The sequence below is a fragment of the Elephas maximus genome, chromosome X (assembly GCF_024166365.1).
Source record: "Elephas maximus indicus isolate mEleMax1 chromosome X, mEleMax1 primary haplotype, whole genome shotgun sequence".
NCBI lineage: Eukaryota > Metazoa > Chordata > Mammalia > Proboscidea > Elephantidae > Elephas > Elephas maximus.
In genome coordinates, this window is record NC_064846.1 from 42186737 (window position 1) to 42206268 (window position 19532).

The 19532-nt window shown below is 37.8% G+C and overlaps 1 protein-coding gene across 2 annotated transcripts in view; it reads left to right on the top strand.

Moving 5' to 3' along the window:
• Positions 1-804: 804 nt before the first annotated feature.
• Positions 805-19532, top strand: part of LRCH2 (leucine rich repeats and calponin homology domain containing 2) — a 103567-nt gene continuing 84839 nt past the window's right edge. For both annotated transcript variants that reach the window (XM_049872217.1, XM_049872218.1), the window contains exon 1: positions 805-1150. In XM_049872217.1, coding sequence (XP_049728174.1) covers positions 805-1150 — 346 coding nt within the window. The remainder of the gene's footprint in view (positions 1151-19532) is intronic.

The following is a 19532-nucleotide window of genomic DNA, read 5'->3' on the forward strand; positions in this document are numbered from 1 at the left end:
TTCTATCCAAAATGAAAACCCGCATTTCAAAGATAAACTTTAAGGCTGTTAGATGATCAAAGAGTTTTCCATCAGCCAATACTGAAATGATGAGAAAAAGGAGGATATATTTGGGAGATCTTGGCACCACTTCAAAGAGTGATAGACCAGAACACAGAGAACTCTTCCAAGTGTTGGAAGGCAGGAGTTTGGCCGAGACCCATACACACTGGAACGTGAGGCGCCCTTGGAAAACATTCTAGAAGTCTCACATTTTGGGATTCTAAGCTATGGCAAAATTCATATATGCCTGAAACTCAATACTGCACCGATTTTCCTTCCCAAATGACTCCCTAGCGTTTATCCTTGTGCTAACACTGGTAAATGATTCGTGAGGCATTTGCAGTAAGCTTGATAGTTCATTTAAATAATATTTCTATATTCTCTGAAACGAATCTCTTTAATCCTCACTCAATATATTTGTATTTATTTTGCAGAACGGGAAAGGTGAAGCAAGTTACAGATTTGGAGACATATCGCCAAGTGACCTATAGTTAAGCTGGTGTTGCTTCGCAAGATTTTGGTACCCAAAGCAGTGGACTCGGGATTTCGCATCCCTCCTCTAATCATACATTTCTTAAAGCCAGCGTTCTACACTTCTGAACAGCATCTCTTCTCGATCCAACACCTCCTCCCTTCTCGCTCCCTCGTTCCTTCCCACCCTCTACCTCGCCCCCTCCCAGCCTGCGCATGCGTCCTAAGCAGCCCCTACACTCGCGGCACAGGCTGCGAGTATTGTCGGGGGCTATTCTCTCTCTCAGGAACATGGCGGCGAGTCAGGGAGGTGGTGGTAACAGTGGGGGCGGCGGTTGTGGGGGAGGTGGAAGTAGCGGTGGCGGTGGTGCGGCTGGAGGGGGCGGCGGCGGCGGCGGCGGCGGCGGCGGCGGCGGCGGGACCCTGGCGGTGCCCATCCCGGTAGCGACCCTTTTCGGTCAGCCGTTCCCCAACGGGCCGCAGTGGAACCCGGGGGGCCTGCAGCCTCAACACACCGTGAGGAGCCTGGACCGGGCCCTGGAGGAGGCGGGCAACTCTGGCATCCTGAGCCTCAGTGGCAGGAAACTCCGAGAGTTCCCGGGCAGCGGCTACGACCTGACGGACACCACCCAAGCAGGTGACAGGACGGGGGGAGGGGAAGCCGGGCGAAGGAGAGAAAGGTGGGGGGAGTGGGTGGCTGCGTGGCTGCGTCGTTGGACTCCGCCGGTCTGGGCGGGTGCGCGGGGGCGGCGAGACTGACAAAGTCGGAGCTGCCAGTTGCTCCTGAATGTGAGGGGCGAGGAAGGGAATAGGGCAGAGGGAAAATGCTAACTGCAGGATGCCTGGAAACTGGCTGAGATGTTAGGGGTGGAAAAGCATTATTGTTGAAGCGAGTTTCCCCAGTAAGGGGGAGGGAGATATTGATACCTGCCTTCGGGCACTTTTTCCAACTCCTGGGTATTCCCCTGTTTACCAGAACAACAACAACAACAACAACAACAACAACAACAACAAAAGACGATACATAAAATCCTAATCTATACATATTCCTTAAAGGCGTACATGCCTACAAGAATGGCATATCCCTTTTCATAGTACAGCAGCGGGATTTTTCTATGTTCTTACTTTCACTGTGTGTTTTTTAAATTGTCCTAAAATAGTCTTGGCTTCTTTATTGTCCTGTATGCCTTTGAAGACTGAGATTTTTCATTTTCCTGGTGTTGAGAAGGTACTCCCGTAGTGGTGGTTAAATTAGTATTTGCTGCACTAGCAAATTAAATCATCAATCACTTACGGGTCTGGTTATTGGGGGAAAGATAATCCTTGTTTTGAGTTATGTTATAATCTTAATTTTTATAACAGAAAAAGCTAAAAACTTAAGGGCATTTTTGGAAAAAAAAAACTCCATTCTTTATAGAGTTGTGGATTAATGGCTCATCATTTTGAATGAGAAATTGGCTATTGTAATGTTCTTCAAATACCCTCTGCTAGTCTTTGTTGTGGTTGCCTTGTTTTTTGTTGTTATGAACACACACTCTTTCTCCTCTGCTTCATAAACCAATGCCGATTATTTTAGCTGTGTTTTTGATTTGATGGAAGGGTTTTATGCTGTTCACAATTTTTAATTTGTAATTCCTGTGTCTGTTTTCATCTGCTTTACTGAAATAAATCATGGAGAAAATTATTTTAATAGATGTAGTAATTACGAAACAATATAGTACGTGAATTCATCCATAATGGGAACTAATAAAATACCTCTTATTTTCAGAATAAGAGATTCTCTGTGTATTCAGTTTCTGGATATTAAATCAAGGTGTGTGGGTTGGAGGACAGTGGAGGAGGAGGAAAACCTAAATTGAACCCCTCTACCCAGTGATTCTCTTAGGGATTATTCTAAGAGCTATGAATGTGCAATTGGTCACTAATTCTGTTTTTTGAGAAGCGTATTGGAGTATCTACTCCTTTACTCTGAACAGATTTCCTAAATAATATGTTCACATATTCATGAATGTATCAGCAACATATTATACTACTTGATAATTTCTTCAAGGGTTTCAAGAAAAATGGTCCTAGATGGCATCATTTATTAAAGGGATATATTGTTTTGCTTATTGTTCTTTATAACCTTTAAAGACTTTTTCTATAGAACAAAGTGTAAGTATCCTAGCTTGCCATCCAGGTCCCTTCACTGTCCAGCTCCAGTTTATTATTGCAGCCTTGTCTCCCCAAATGCTCTTTCATGGAACCCTCTGTTCCAGCTAGGTCAGCTCCCTGCCCCTCAAATATATTTTGTGAATTTCTGTCTCATCTTTGTACAAAGTGATCTGCATGTTTGGAATTTCCTTATTTTCTCCACCTGTTAATTTTGTTCAAGCCCCTACTTCTTCAAGAAGCTGTCTCCCAACGCTTAGTGTACATCGGGCTCCTATTTCTTTGAATTCCCATGTTACTTATTGTCTTTACCACTTACTTAGCAGTGCTGGCTTTATTTTCCTTTTGTATTTGTGTCTTGCTGTTTCTGAGAAGATGGTGAGCCCCTTACTGGCAGGGAATAAAGTCACATACTTGTTCAGTCTCCTCATAATGTATCGTTTATATTGTATTTGATAATATTTTTTATGAATAAGAATATGATGAATTGTGGTTATAACCTTTGGCTTTTAAGCCTTTAGTTGGTTTTCTGAAGAAAGCTTCAGTACAAACCAGAACCATCTTTGTTCTTGGTAAACATTCATCATAACCTTTATCAGTATCTATAAAAACACAGGACTTATTGAAATAACACCACCTCATTTATTTTTTTCAGTTGAATGTATGTTCCTTGTGGGAGCATTTCAGACTCAAATAGCATAAAGCAAATGTTGTGTTGTTCTTTTTGCCCTTTAAAAGAGAACTCTCTGGGTGACTTATTTGGCCATTCATTTTTGACCAAATTCAACCATGAAGTGTTTAGAGTTGATGTTTTCTAAAGATACCAGTATCCATTACATATAAACAGAATGTAGATACACTAGAATTAAAAAAAAAAAGAGCATGTTTGAGATTATATGTATGCATACATATGCATATATATACCAAAAAAACCAAATCCAAACCCACTGACTCATGGTAATCCTATAGGACAGAGTAAAACTGCTCCATAGGACTTTATTCTGTTAAAATCTAGATGAGAAGTGACGAGAATTTTGGCAAGGGTAGTCAAAAGAAGGTTGGATAATAAAGGGAAAATAAATAAATTTCGAAAGAAGGAGAAAGGGCTTTTTGCATTATTTTGCTGTCCCTCACATATGCGTAAGATGAAATAGACTGATGGTTCTCCACCCTGGATGCACATTAAAAACGCATGGAATTTTTCTTTTTTTTAAAAAAACCTATTACTGGGCCTCACCCAAGACCAATTGAATCAGAATCTCTGAGGCCTGGAGACTTGATACCTTAAAAAACAATCTTCCGAGGTGATTCTAGTATGCAGCTAGGGCTGAGAAACCCTAGAATAGTTTGTTTTTTAAGGCACTCAAAAATATTTGTTTGAGGGAATGAGAACATTGATAAAAATCTAGTGACTAATCCAGAGTCACTTGTCAAGAGGGTCAAAACCAAAACCAGGAACTAAGTGTTCAAGTTCTAGCTCAATGTTCTTTTCAGTTGACTTGTGTGAAGCAGGGACTCATTTTGTTTTCATCATGTTGTGTCTACAATGAATAAAAATTTGTTAGGAAGCTATAGTTTCTTCAGTTCCCATGCATAAGTCTGGTTTACATTTAATAGTATTTGACAAATTTGCCTTAATAACTCACTTCTGTGGAGTCAATTCCGACTCATAGCGATCCTGAAGGACGGAGTAGAACTTTACAGAAGCACACTGCCAGATCTTTCTCCCGCGGAGTGGCTGGTGGGTTTGAACCACCGACCTTTTGGTTAGCAGCCGAGCCCTATAACCACAGCGCCACCAATAGTGCTTCCCTCCCAAATATGTGCAGCTGAATCTTGTTTTCTCTGTTAGCTACTCACCTTGCTGTGAGGGAAAATGGGTAGTAGGCAACTGTTGGCAAGGTTTATCTTTGGCACCTTTCTACCTCTCGTTTTGCTACTGGTGTCTGTTTTTCCTCCTCTTCCCATCATGCTGCCCTCATGGTAGCTCCTTCCTTCTTCAGCAACACTAACATTCCTTCACTAGAATGGTGCTTAAAGCTAACTGATTATGGCAGCCCTTCCAGAAATTTTACATTTAAAAGGGGTGTTTGTTAATTTTCTTGACCCTCTAGTTGGTAGTATGTGCTCAGTAACTTTGAGTACATCTGCTTTCACATACTCCTTGACTAAAATTCTCACCCACATAAAGACATAACAGGGATCAGAAAGTTGGTAACCTGTTTCAGGAAGGTAGCTGACTTCTGTTGTAATGGATTGTTTTGAGATGATAAGTAGGTAGACTTGGCAGGACAAAGGAAAATTGACCAGAACTTTTTACTCTGTCTGGATATGCTGATAAATTGTTGACCTTAAAAGGGCTTGAAAATGAATTTAGTGGTTACCCAAATAAATTCTGAACCTTTTCATAATTGAATCTGTGACCAGTGCTACAAATATGTGGATGTGTCTCTCAGCCTCCTTGTAGCTGTTGCCTTTGCTTCTTTACATCTCTTCATGACCAGAAGCAATAGGTCTGTGAAACAGGTTTAGGAATTTGTAAATACATCAGATTGTGCTGTGCCCTGGTTAATCCCATATTTTCCTGTAAACAGGGAGTCGACTCTAGTATTTCCTACATGTGCAGGTTTACCACTTCAATCCTGGGTCATGGTACGTTGTATCAGGTTGTAAAATAGAGCCAGATAAAGGCAACTTCTGATTATGTTACATAAGTGGAAAGCCTCTCAATGCATTCAGTGGAATGAGCTATTTGATTGTGATTTTGTGGCCTGATTGAAACATCAGCCTTACTTTGTGCAATAAATATCTTCCTGAAAAATTAAGTGTGAAGCAATTTTTGATAGTTGAATCACATTTTAATTGTCGTAGTTGAATTTGTATTGGTGAACCTCACAGTGATTTATTCAGGAGGCATTCTTCTATAACACAAATAGTTGCCCCTGAATTTTTTTCTTTTGCAAGTTCAAATTTTAAAATAAAATATTCTTTTAAATTGGAGGGTATGTTCCTCATTAAATAATACCATTTATACAGCTCTTTATGAATTTCTAACTACTTTCATCTATATTATCCTATTGTATCTGAATAATGACTCCGAGAGTTTGGCAGAGTACATAGTAATTTTTGTGGTTGAGAGACCTTAAGTGGTTTGCCCAAAGTTAAATGGCCAGTGTATGGCAAAGTGTGGGTCAGAACCTAGGTTTTCCTACTCTAGTACTATTCCAGTGTCATTTCCACTGTAACACATTTTCTGTTTATTACAAAGCTATTATTAAAATAAACATTATACCATAAATAGGTTATGTTTTTCTGAAAATGCCAATTTAACTTAAGAGGTTATATATTTTTTGTTGATGGTGAGCCTATATTTGCATAACTTGTTTTCATGGCACTCTTTCTGATGGTTTTAAAGTAGATTCATTAAGCAAGCATTTATTGTACTTCAACTTTGGAAACATGATTGTTGCTAAGAGAAAAAAAAGAGAAATGATTCTTGCCCTTGAAGGGTTTCTAAAATAGTTGAATATGTATGGTAATAATGTGTAACAAGTAGAAAATGATTACGTTATAATATATTAACAATGTTCTAAATAGTATACGTCTATAAGATATTTATATAAGTGGTATGGAACTGTGGCATAAAGTTTAATTTTAATTTTCTTATGGCTTAAGTTAGTTTGGGAAAACTTCCTGGAACATGAGGTATTTGCTGAACTTGAGGTGTGGGTTCAGCTTATGATTAGGCAGGAGGAACATTTGCGTAATTTCACGAGAGTAAATGACATGAATAAGAGTTGGGAATTAGTGTGTGTTTGAGGCAGATGTTAACTGAAGGTTTACTCAGTATTTTCTCAGACACGCTGACAGGCTGAAAGGATGGAACCTGTGGAGAGTTCAGTGTTAAAATTAAGTAAGAGGACTAGGGAGTACCTCCATTTGAGGGAAAGGCAGGTAGGATGGTGGTGGGGCAGCTTTTAGCCTTGTAAAGGAGGAGAAACCGGACTTGCTAGGGTGACTGTGAAGGTAGATGTCTAGGGGAATTACGGTCTTAAATTTTGATCTTAATGAACTGAGGCAGTATCATCAAGAAAAGAAAGTTGGTGAGCATAGGAGCCAGATTCTCAACAGAGTAAAAAGTTTTAAGGAATCAATATGGAGCATAAGCCACAGTTTAGAAGTAGGACTATGTGGTAGCAGCTAAATTAGTTGCTTTTGGAAAATATGAGCTTATCATGTTTTAAAAAAAATTCATATACTGCACAACTGGCCTAAGGACCAAAATGATTAATTGGGACCTTTTAGAACTGGAGTTAGTGGCACACTTTGCTTCAAGTTTGAAATGTAAAATTTTAAACTTAGATTATTTTTCATAGAAACTCTGAAGCATTTATTGGGCATCAGAAGCACAAAGGAGGACAAGATTTAAAACCTCATTGGCAACCTTAGAGGTGATGCTAGGGATACTTTTCACAAATAAAACTATTTGAAGACTTACAGCATATTGATTTGCTGGGAGGTGGTATTTGTTTAAATTCCAAGGCACACAGTGGAACTTTACAAAAGGACATATTGTTTTCCTCCCCAGCCTTGCAGCCCACTTTAAGGAATCCTTAAATCCTGGGACGGCCGCCACCCTCCATATTACAGAGGCTGGCTAAACTCATCATGACCTAGAAGGGAAAATCTTTTAGTTTTCTCTTTTTCTCCATACTGTGGGTGTATTCAGGTACTTCTTGAAGCATTGTAATACTCCGATAACCAGTTCCCCGAAAAACTTCAGAAAGGTTTGTCAACTTTAATTTTGTAGGGAAAAAATATACTCCTGAGAACTGCTTAGTGTAATAAGAGCAAACTGTACGAAGTCAGGTTTATACATAATTTAAGTTTGTGTTTAGTCTCAGGGTAAACTAGTGCATATAATCTGCTAAAAGTTTAACTTTTAGTCTTTACGTTTGTTCTGTTTCTAATAAATTATAAATTGATAGCATTCCAATTATAGAATATCAGCTTTCAGTAAAATATAATGGAATGATGGCTATTTTCTAGTTCATGTTTTGATATGGAATCTTTTAAAGAAAGCTTTTTTGAACAAAAATCAGTCCTTTGACTCATTAGTCATTGTTAATTCTTTGTATTCTTTTATAACTTGCGACAGCGATTGTTTTCACTTTATCTTTTTTTTTTTTAAATAATACTTTATTGTGTTTCTGGTGAAATTTTGCATAGTAAATCAGATTCCCATTTGATAATTTCTATACAAATTGTTCAATGATATTAGTTACAATTTTTTGCAATGTGTTAACATCCTCTCTAATTGCGTTCTGATTATTCTGTTTCCATTACTCTGGATTCCCTGCCCCCTTATCTTCTCATCCTTGCTTTTGAGTAATTGTTGACCTTTTGGTTTCATGTAGGTGATTTTTTAATGGAGCACTGTACTCACAGGTAATATCCTTTGTTTTGTGTGCCACTGTTATTTTGCTAAAAGGTGACCTCAGGATAGTTTCAGTTCAAGGTTTAAAGAGTGTCTCAGGGTGATAGCCTCGGGGATCCTCTAGTGAGTCTGACTTTTTAAGATTTTGAGTTCTGCTCCACATTTTTCTCCCGTTCTATCAGGGTCCATATATTGTGTCCCTGATCAGAATGGCTGGTAGTGGTAACCAGGCACTATCTAGTTCTTCTGGCCTCAGGGTAGATGAGGCCATGGCTTATGTAGGCTATTAGCCCTGTAGACTAGTTTCTTCTCTGAGACTTTGGTTTCCCTCTTTCTCTTTTGCTCCTGATGAGCGGAGACTAGTAGTTGTATCTTAGATGGCTGCTTGTAAGCTTTTAAGACCCCAGATGCTATTCACCTCGCTAGGATGCAGAGCATGAACTTTGTGAACTATATTATGCCAATTAACTGAGTTGTCCTGAGACTAAAGTCCTAAGCCTTCAAACCCAGAAAACCAATCTCACAAGGTGTTTGGTTATGTCTGAGAAGTATCTGTGTAGTCTATGAATATATGTGCCTGCACACACATATCTGTACATATAGATACTTCTGTCTGTGCACGCATATGTACATACCTGTACCTACCCAAACACATATATGATTATGCACATACATATGTGACCACACGCTCATTTTTTTGATTATTGTTGGTGTTGCTGCCAAATGATATATGCCAAATTCTTTAGCACAAACATTCTTTTTACCTTGAATGCTTCTTAGTGGCTCGCTACACCCACATTTGGTGCTACATTCCCCATCACCAAAAATAACAAGTGTCTGCGATCTAGAGCATTATTCCCTTTACCCCCCTCCCTGGTAACCAACAGTGAACATTATGCATTGCCTTTTAGTTGAATCTGACTTGTAGTGACCCTGTAGGACAGCGTAGAATTGCCCCAAGAAGGTTTCCAAGGAGCGCCTGGTGGATTCGAACTGCTGACCTTTTGGTTAGCAGCTGTAGTTCTTAACCACTGCATGACCAGGGCTCCAGTGAGTACTGAACATTCCTGAACATTAGTCTCTCTCTCTATATATCTGTTCTTGTCCTCTTATAAAAGTAGGCTCATACAATATTTGTCCTTACATGATTGACTTATTTCACTTAGCATTATGTCCTCTAGGTTCATCCATGTTATGTTTCATGGACTCGTCGGTCTTTATGGTTGCATAGTGTCTTGATTTTATTCTTATATTAATTGCTGCAGTCTTTTTCAGTAGAATTTTATGTATAATATTAGGGATTCAAGATGACAAGAGACAGAAATAAAATAACTTTTTTAGTTTGATTCCAGAACATTTGTGAATTTGGATTTCACACAAAAAATGCCTTTGCTAAATGATCATATCCCCGAGAGACTCTAGCATGAGCAGCCCAGAAGTTTCCTTCATTCAAAAATAATTACAATATGTAAACCCTCAACACTTTGAGTAAATTGGTTCAGGATGTGTGTCCATGTCAAAGAAAAATCAATTACATTTAAAGATGTAAAAATTAGTAAAAATAAATACGTAGAATGAAAAATGGTAAATTGAAAATAGAAAACTGTGTCTTAATCTACCTTAATGAATATGTAAGAATGGATTTGTCACATTGATTTTATGTAAATGGACAAGGTTGCAAAGCCTCTGCCTTCAAGGAATTTATATAAAATAAATACTAACGTACCTGTTATATAGACTAGATCAGTGGACAGTTTCTTCCTCCCAGGGGACATTTGGTACTGTCTGGACACATTTTTGATTGTCACAAGTTTTGGGAGGTGGGTTGTTATTAACATCCAGTGGGTAGAGACCAGGGATACTGCTAAGCATCCTACAATGCACAGGACAGGTAAAGAATTATCTGATCTAAAATCTTAATGAGACTGAGGTTTAGAAACTAGAGTAAGATAAATGTTGTAAGTGATAACAAAGTACTATGTGGGTTCAAAGAGGAAAAGGTGACATCTGATTTGGTTGGTGAAACATCAGAAAGGTCTTCGTAAAGAAGGAGAATGAGCCTTGAAAAGGGATGGGTTATATTTTATAGTTATGAGTAGGAGGAACCTACATAAATACTAGTAAGCCATAGTCCCTTCAAACTCAGTATATTAAATAAATTAACTCTTATTATTGACCATAGGCCACCTGGTTACCCAGACCAGAATCTTGGGAGTCATCCTTGACTCTTCTACTTTCCTCACCCTCTATATCTGTTGGTCATAGCTCTTTGAATAGCTTTCACATCTAATTCCTTCCTTTCCATTCTCACTGCCATTGTTATTGTTTAAGGACCTTCTTTCCTCACGTTTTGACTGGACTCATCAACAGTTTCTTGAATGATCTTCCCGCCTCAAGTTTGCTTCAACTCCAGTTAGTCCCTCACACTGTAGTCCGTAATCTTTCTAACACGCAAATCTGATTGTCACTTGCTGCTAAAGCATGCTTCAAGTCAGTAGTTAGCTCCCTAACAATAAATTTCCAAAGTCCTACTTCCTTTTAGGATTGTTTTAAAAATTAAGAAAGGTAAAAAACATAATATACACACCATGCTTTATGTAGTTTTGTTAATCTTTATGTTACTTAAGATTATATTGATAAGATTTATCTAAGTTATATGAAGCAGTAGTTCATTCTTTTTGAAGGCTGCATTATATTTCATTATGTGAATATGCCATACTTTATCCACTTGCTCACTGATGGCCATTTGGTGGCCAACATTGTGGGTTGTTTCTGCATTTATGCTCTCGTGAATACTGCTGCTATAAACATTGTTATACATGTCTCTTACATACATGCAAAAATTTCTCTTGGGAGTGGAATTGCTGGGCAATACGGTATATGAATGTTCAAACTAAGGAGATAATGCCTAACTGGTAATACAGTTTACATTTCCACCAATAATGTGTAAAGAGATCCTATGAACCCATATTCTCTCCAACACTTAGTATCATCAGATTAAAAAAAAAATTGCCAATTGAGTTTAAAATAATTTCAGTTATGTCTTAATTTGCATTTCCCTGATTGCTAATGATGCTAACTAACATTTCTTCAAGTGGTCTTTTGGCTATATGTGTTTTCCTGTGCTATGAGAAGACTTTTCATGTATTTTGCCCATTTTTCTATTGGTTTTTTTTCTTCTACTCATAAAATTCTATGAGTTAAAAAAAATATTTCTTATACTAATCCTTTGTCAGTTTTGTATATTGCAGATACCTTCTCCTAGTTTATAATTTCTCTTTGAGCTTTATATAAGGCCTTAAAATGTTCTTGGCGGAAAGGCCTGATGATCTACTTTTGAAAAATCAGTCATTGAAAACCGCATGGAGCACAGTTTAACCCTGACACACATGGGGTAGCCATGAGTTAGAATTGACTCGAAGGCAACCAGTTTGCTTTTAAAATGTTCTAAATTTTAATACAGTAGTATTTATCAGTATTTTAGAGTTAATGCATTTTGTGTCTTATGTAAAAGATATTTCCCTATTCCAATATGTAAAATATATTCATTTACTTTTTTTATGACTTAAAATTTTGTTTTTGATGTCTGAAATTCTTAATAAATCTGGAATTTATTTTTATATAAAGGGTGGAACAAATCTAATTACATCTTTTAACATATGGATCATCTGTTTCTGGAACCATCCTGCCTACTTTTTTAACAGTTTACTGAGAGACGCTCCACATACCATTTACCCATTTAAAGTGTAGAGTTCATTGGTTTTTAGTCGTGCAGCCTTCATAACAATCTAGTTTTAGCACATTTTCATCACCCCCGAAAGAAATCCCATGCCCGTTAGCAGCCACTCACTGTTTTCCGCCACCATCATCTAGCCCCAAAACAAACAAAAAACCAAAAAACAAAACTGAAGTATTGCCCTGAAGTTGATTCCAACTCATAGTGACCCTATAGGGCAGAGGAGAGCTGCCCCATAGGATTTCCAAGGAGCTGCTGATGGATTTGAACTGCTGGTCTTTTGGTTAGCAACCAGCCAAGTTCTGAACCACTGCGCCACCAGGGCTCCCATCTAGCTCTAGGCAGTTGCTAATCCAGATTCTGTCTCTAGATTGGCCTATTAAGGACACTTCATATAAATGGAACTATACAAAATGTGGTCTTTTGTGACCATAAAGATTTCAAGGTTTATCTGTGCTGTAACATATAAAACTACTTTATTCCTTTTTATTTCTGAATAATATTCCATCATACATTTTGATATCCATTCATCAGTTGATGGACATTTTTGTTGTTTCCCACATTTTAGCTATTCTGAATAATACTGCTATGAACATTTTTGTACAAGGTTTTGCTTAGACATATGTCTTCATTTCTCTTGGGTATATACATAAAAGTGGAATTGCTTGGTCATATGGTAACTCTGTGTTTAACATTTTGCAGAAATACCGAACTCTTTTCTACAGTTGATGTACCGTTTTACATTCCTGCCGGCAGTGAATTAGAGTTCCAGTTTCTCCGTGTCCTCTCTGACACTTGTTTTTAACTGCCTTTTTGATTTTAACCATACAGTTGGAAACCCTGGTGGCCCAGTGGTTAAGAGCTACGGCTGCTAACCAAAAGGCCAGCAGTTCAGATCTACCAGGTGCTCCTTGGAAACTCCATGGGGCAGCTCTACTCTGTTCTATAGGGTCGCTATGAGTCAGAATCTACTTGACGGCAACAGGTTTGGTTTGGGTTTTTAGTGGGTGTGGAGTGGTATCATTGTGGTTTTGATTTGTATTTTTCTGATCGTTAATAATGTGGAGCATCTTTTCATGTGGAAGTTGGCAACTTCTATGTCTTCTTTGGAGAAATGTCTATTTAAGTCCTTTGCCCATTTTTAAATTGGGTGGTTTCTCTTTTTGTTGTTGAGTTGCAGGAATCCTTTATATATTCTGGATATTAAACCTTTATCAGATGTATAGTTACCAAATATTTCCTCTCATTCTGTAGGTTGTCTCCTTACTTTCTTCATAAAGTCCTTTAGATGCACAAAATATTTAAATTTGATGAAATCCAATTTACTATTTTGTCTTTTGTTGTGTGAGCTTTTGGCGTCATATCGAACAATCCATTTTTAAAAACTAGGTCTTGAAGTTTTACCCCTATGTTTTCTTCTAAGAATTTTATTGTTTTTGCTCATATATTTAGGTCATTGATCCATTTCGAATTAATTTTTGTATATGTGTGAGGTATGGGTCTGTTATGGATTGAATTGTATCCCCCCAAAATATGTGTTACGTGAATCCTAACTTCTATGCCTGTTATAATCCCATTTGGGAGTGGGTTGTCTTTGTTATGTTAGTGGATTAGTGTAGGGTGTGTCTTAAATTAATCTCTTCTGAGATGTAAAAGAGATTAAACAAGCAAGCAAAAGAAGCAGAGATGGAGGAAGAGAGATGCCAAGCCACATGAAGATTTCCCAAGAGCAGAAGCTCAGAAGAGACAAGGAACTTCCTCCAGAGCTGATAAAGAAAGAAAGCCTTCCCTGAGAGCCGGCACCCTGAATTCGGATTTCTAGCCTCATAAACTCTGAGAGAATAAACTTCTGTTTGTTAAAGCCATCCACCTGTGGAATTTCTGTTATAGCAACACTGGATAACTGAGACAGGATCCAGCTTCATTCTCTTGCATGCGAAGATCCAGTTTCTCAGTACTATTTGCTGAAAAGACTGTTCCTCTCATTCATTTGTCTTGGCACCCTTGTTGAAAATCAGTTTTGCATAAATGTAAGGTTTATTTCTGGGCTCTCAGTTCTATTCATTGATCTATATATTTATCCCTATGCCACTACCACACTGTTTACCGTTAGTAAGTTTTGAGATTGAGAAAAGTGAGAGCCCTTTAACTTTGGCCTTCCTTTTAAGAGTGTTTTTGGTTATTCTGGGACCATTGCATTTACATATGAATTTTAGGATGAGCCAGCGATGTCCGTGTTTGCAGAAAAGCAAGCTGGGTTTTGATAGGAATTGTGTTGAATCTGTAGGTCAATTTGGAGAGTATTGACATCTTAGCAATATTAAATCTTCCAAATTCATGAACATGGATTGTATTTTTATTTATTTAGGTGTTTTTAAATTTCAACAGTATTTTGAAGTTTTCCTAAGTTTTTTTTTTAATGTTATTATAAATGGAATTAAAAAAAATTTATTTTTGGATTTTTCATTACTGTTTGTCTTAGTTACCTAATGCTGATATAATACAAATAGCACAAGTGGGTGGCTTTAAAGAACAGAAATTTATTTTCTTATAGTTCCAGGGGCTAATAGTTAAATGTCTTGGCCGTGTTGATTCCTTCCTTGTGGGTAGCCCCAGGCATTCCTTGGCTTCTGCAGGATCCTTGCATGGCGTCTATCTTCCCCTCTGGGTATGTCTCTGTGTTTATTCAGGTCTTTTTATAACTCAGAAGTGACTAGGTGTAGAATCCACCCTACACTGCCATGATCTAATTAACATAACAAAATAAAAACCCTATTTTCAAACAGGATCACATCCACAGGTACAAGGGCCAGGAATTCAACACATATTTTAGGGAGACACAATTCAGTCCATAAAGCTGATATAGAAATAAAATTGATTTTTGAATGTCGATCTTGTATCCTGCACCCTTGCTGAACTCCTTTTTAGTTCTAATAGTTCTTTAGGGGATTCCTTACAATTTTCTGTGTACAAGATCATGTCATCTGTGAATATAGTTTTTACTTCCTCCTTTCCAACTAGATACCTTTTGTTTATTTTTTTCTTACCTAATGCACCTGGCTAGAACCTCTAGTAAAATGTTGAATAGAAATGGTAAGAGTGGACATCATTGTCTTGTTTCTAAACTTGGCGGGGGGGTGTGTTCAGTCTTTTTGCATTAAACATAATGTTGTAGTTGTTAGTTGCTGTTGACTCATGTTGTTAGTTGTCAGCTCCAACTCATGGTGACTCCACGTACAACAGAATGCAGGGTGAAATGTTGCCTGATCCTGTGCCATCTTCACGATAGTTGATACGCTCGAGTCTATTGTTGCAGTCACTGTGTATTTTGAGTGCCTTTTTTCCAACCTACAGACTTCATCTTCCAGCACTACATTGGACAATATTGTATCGTGATCCATAGGTTTTCACTGGCTAATTTTTGAAAGTGGATCACCAGGTCTTTCTTCCTAGCCTGTCTTAGTGTGGAAGCTCTGCTGAAACCTGTCCACCATGGGTGACCCTGCTGGTATTTGAAGTGTTGGTAGCATAGCTTCCAGCATCATAGCAACACATAAGCCCCCACGGTACCGTACACTGACAGATGGGTGGTGGCTTGTTGGCTGAGACAGCTGGTATTGTTAGCTGTGGGTTTTTCATAGATGCCCTTTATCAGGTTGCGGAAGTTTCCTTTTATACCTAGTTGTTGAATAGTTTTATTATGAAAGGGTGTTGGATTTTGACAAATGCTTTTTCTCTCTCTCTTTCATGACTGAGGGTACATATCAATACCATGTACATTTTCCATCTTTGGAGGTTTCCTGGCAGGTGTTAGTACCTCCTCAGTACGTGCTGGCATAGGGCCTGGGGCTTACGTAACCACATAAAAAATCAGGAAGTTGGTCGGCATCACATTTAAGTGTTGAGAGCCATTCGTATGAAGAGATGCATCCTAGAAGAGTGATTTTGTGAAACTTGTGACTTTGGGCTTCTGTACAGTGAGATAAGGCTTGTAAGTACATTTCCTATCTCCTGTGTGCTAATGGGAAGGTACGGTTTCTATAATTTGGTAACATTCAAGGGAATGAGTTATTTCCAGGCGCAAACAGTGTAAGCACACATTCTGGATATATTTTGTGCCCAGTGGTACAGATAAGTGCCATTTTTCACTTTTCGCGTCTCAGCATTCTAAACAGGGAGATAAGCTTGTAAGTTTATTTGCTGTTTCCTATGTGTGTGTTGGAAGGTGCACTCTTCAGGATTAGGTAATATTCAGGTGCGTAAGTTATTTTCAGGCTCAGAAACAGTGGAAGCCTGTGTCCTTGACATATTTCATGCCCTTTGGTACAGATAAGTGCCATTTACAGTGTATGCATGCATTAAATCGTTCTTGAGGTACTGCCGCATTCCACCTATCCGATCTCTGAGTCCACTGGGAGATATGTTTCCTACATAATATTTATAAAAATCCATCATTCATAACAAAAAATTACCAGCACTCAACGATTCAACATGCATTCAATTAGTAAAAAGATATGAAATCACCAAAAAATTACAAACATAAAATAATTCAGTCCGAAAGGGCTACTGAGATGATCGTATGGTTTTTGTACTTTATTGTATTTATTTGGTATATTACATTGTTCTTTGGATGATATACCCACCTTGCCTTCCTGGTCTGCCTACTTCTTCAATTCAGTCTCATTCTGCCTCCAGCCTCCACATGCCTGCCTACCAGACTACATGCTGTTCCTTAAAAATAATATGCTATTCCATGTCTGTGTTTTTTTCCACTGTTGTTAATGTCCTCGTCACTCTTTTCTACCTTGTGAACCCCTACTGATCCTTTACGTCCCAGATGAGGCTTTTTTTTAATCTTTATTATCTTCCCCCTTTCCCCTCATGCTCTGATAGCAGCTGTGATCCTTTATTGCATTTAATGTATTTCCTCCATTGTAGCATGCGCCATCAATTTAATAACTTTTCTGGAAAAAAAATAAACAGTGCTGCAATAAATGCATGCATGGTTTTCAGAATTGTTAGCATTAGAAGAAAATGTGCTTCGTAAAATAAAAGAAATACGTTATTTGTTTACATTTCTCTTTTTATTGTTTTTAGAGTTCCTTGAGTGTAGTGACTTTGTTGCCACTCCAGCAGCTAGTACAATGTGTGATATATAGCAGGTGTTGAGCACATTTCCTTCAATTAAGCATGCTTCTTACCCTGGCTGCCTTTTCAGGTTCCTCCACAATTTGTCTCTTTCCTTTTCCTTTATGTTTTCCACTACTTCTCTTAGGTGTACCCTGTTCTTTGGCCAAATTGAACCTCTTATCATCTTCCTGATTTTTGTTTTTATTACTGTTTGTTATATTATTTTAAAAAATGGAAAAAATTATTAGAAGAAAGATAACATTGCTTCATATGCAGAGATAATGATTATTAAACTTTAAGAGTTTGGTAATTAGCTGTAATCTTATATATCATTATATTGCACCATTGCATGTTTTTGTTTTAGAGCAGTGGCTGCTTTTTAATATTAACGTTAAAAAAAATTTTTTTTTTTATGTAATGTTTATTACATTAAATAATAAGTTTGGCATTGAAAATACTAAGTTATAAAATGTTTGGGGGATTAATATATTTTATTTTAACAAATTTTATCTCATAAGTCATGTATCTATAGCTGAAATCCAGGAATAATTGGGAGATAAATGTACATTTTGTTACTAGGTTTAACAGTTTTTCCAGTAGTGTGGTTCTAAATTGTTTAAATTTGTGTTTCAGAGTGTCTTGCTATGATTTTCTGTTCTTACTTTGGGATATTGTCCTCCATTTGCCACTGGCAAAGTTAAGATCATTAATTTAGTACCTTGGGCTTGCAAAATTTTTCATCTTTAGTAAGATGAGAGCTTAATGGCTCTCACAAACTGTTCTACGTAGAGATCTAAGTGTTAACAGCTTCGTAGTTTTTCCTGAGTTTTCCTTATGGCACTATTCTACCGAAGAAAAACATTTTATAACATGGTTTTAATGGCTGCCTAACAGCCCATTGTGTGGATAATCTATTTAACCATTCCCCTATTGTTAGATACTTAAGTTATTGGGCAATGTCAGTAGGCAGCCGTGGGCAATGTCAGTAGACAGCCGTGGACAATGGTGGCTTGGCTTTACATTGTTTACCCCAAGAGGAATTTAAAATCCTTGAGGGCAGTTAATGTATTCTATTTATAAATTCCTTTTGGTGTTTGGTTCAGTGCTGTGCCTCTAAATAACAGTTGATAGAAAATGCTTGTCAAATTTTTAATCTTTAAAATTGTGGCCTGGTGATCTGCTTCTGTAAAGATTACAGACAAGACAGCTGTGGAGCTCAGTTCTACTCTATAACACAGTTGGGTCGCCATGAGTCGGAATTGACTGGATGGCAGCGTTTGTTTTTTTTTTTTTTAAAACAGTTTATTTTATAGATGGTACCATAATTTACATAACTATTCCCCTATTGTTAGATGTTTAATTTATTCTTTAAAGTCAGTACCCAGCCATGTGCAATTGTGCTTTGGCTTCACATTGTTTCCCCCAAGAGGAATTGAAACTCCTTGAAGGCAGATAATATATTTTGTTTATAAATTCCCTATGGTGTTTGGTTCAATGCTGTGCCTCTTTGTAACAGTTGATAGTAAATGCTTTTCAAATTTGTATACTTAAAATTATAACCACTTGAATATTAAAATGGAAGGGACCTGACATTTTTATATACACTATTCATGTGATTACCCCTGTGCCATGCGTACGGTTAACACACTCAACTGCTGATTGAAAGGTTGGAGGTTCAAGTCTATCGAGACATCTCAAAAGCAAGACTTGGTGATCTGCTTCTGAAAAATCAGCCTTTTAAACCCTTTGAAGCACAGCTCTACCCAGAAACACATGGGTTACCATGAGTTGGAATTACCTTGAGGGCAACAGCTTTTTTTAAAATAAACTGCAGAAAAATGGCTCCACCATCGCTCCCTTTTGACCTTGCACTGTCCACATAGGCCACATAGACTCAACCACAGTCTGTTCCAAGCCTTGGCAGAACACACTGTGATACTCCCTGGCACATGGCAAGATAAGCAGTTTTGTGAGGAGCTGTCACAAGGCCATTTCTTATCCACCTCCTTATCTTTTTTTGTTATTGTTGTCCTTGTTGAGAATATACATATTAGAACATACACACCAATTCAACAATTCCTACATGTATGGTTTGGTTAACATTGATTATATTCTTCGAGTTGTGCAATGATTCTTACCCTCTTTTTCGAGTTGTTCCTCTCCCATTAACATAAACTCACTGCCCCTTAAATTTCCTGTCTAATCTTTCAAATTGCTGTTGTCAGTTTGATCCCACGCAGATAAATCTGCTCAAAGCAGGCATTCTTTGCTAGTTAAGCTGTTATTTGGTTTTAAGAACACTTCAGGGGATATTTTTGGTTTAAGGTTTAAAGATTATCTCAGGGCAATAATTTCAGGGGTTCATCCAGCCTCAGTGGTTCCAGAAAATCTGGATTCCATGAGAATTTGAAATTCTGTTTTACATTTCCCTCTTTTTGATCAGGATTCTTCTATTGAATCTTTGATTAAAATGCTCAGTAGTGTTAGCCAGGTACCTTCCAGTTCCTCTGGTCTCATGGCAAAGGAGGCAGTTGTTTATGGAGGGCCACCTCCTTATCTTGCAGG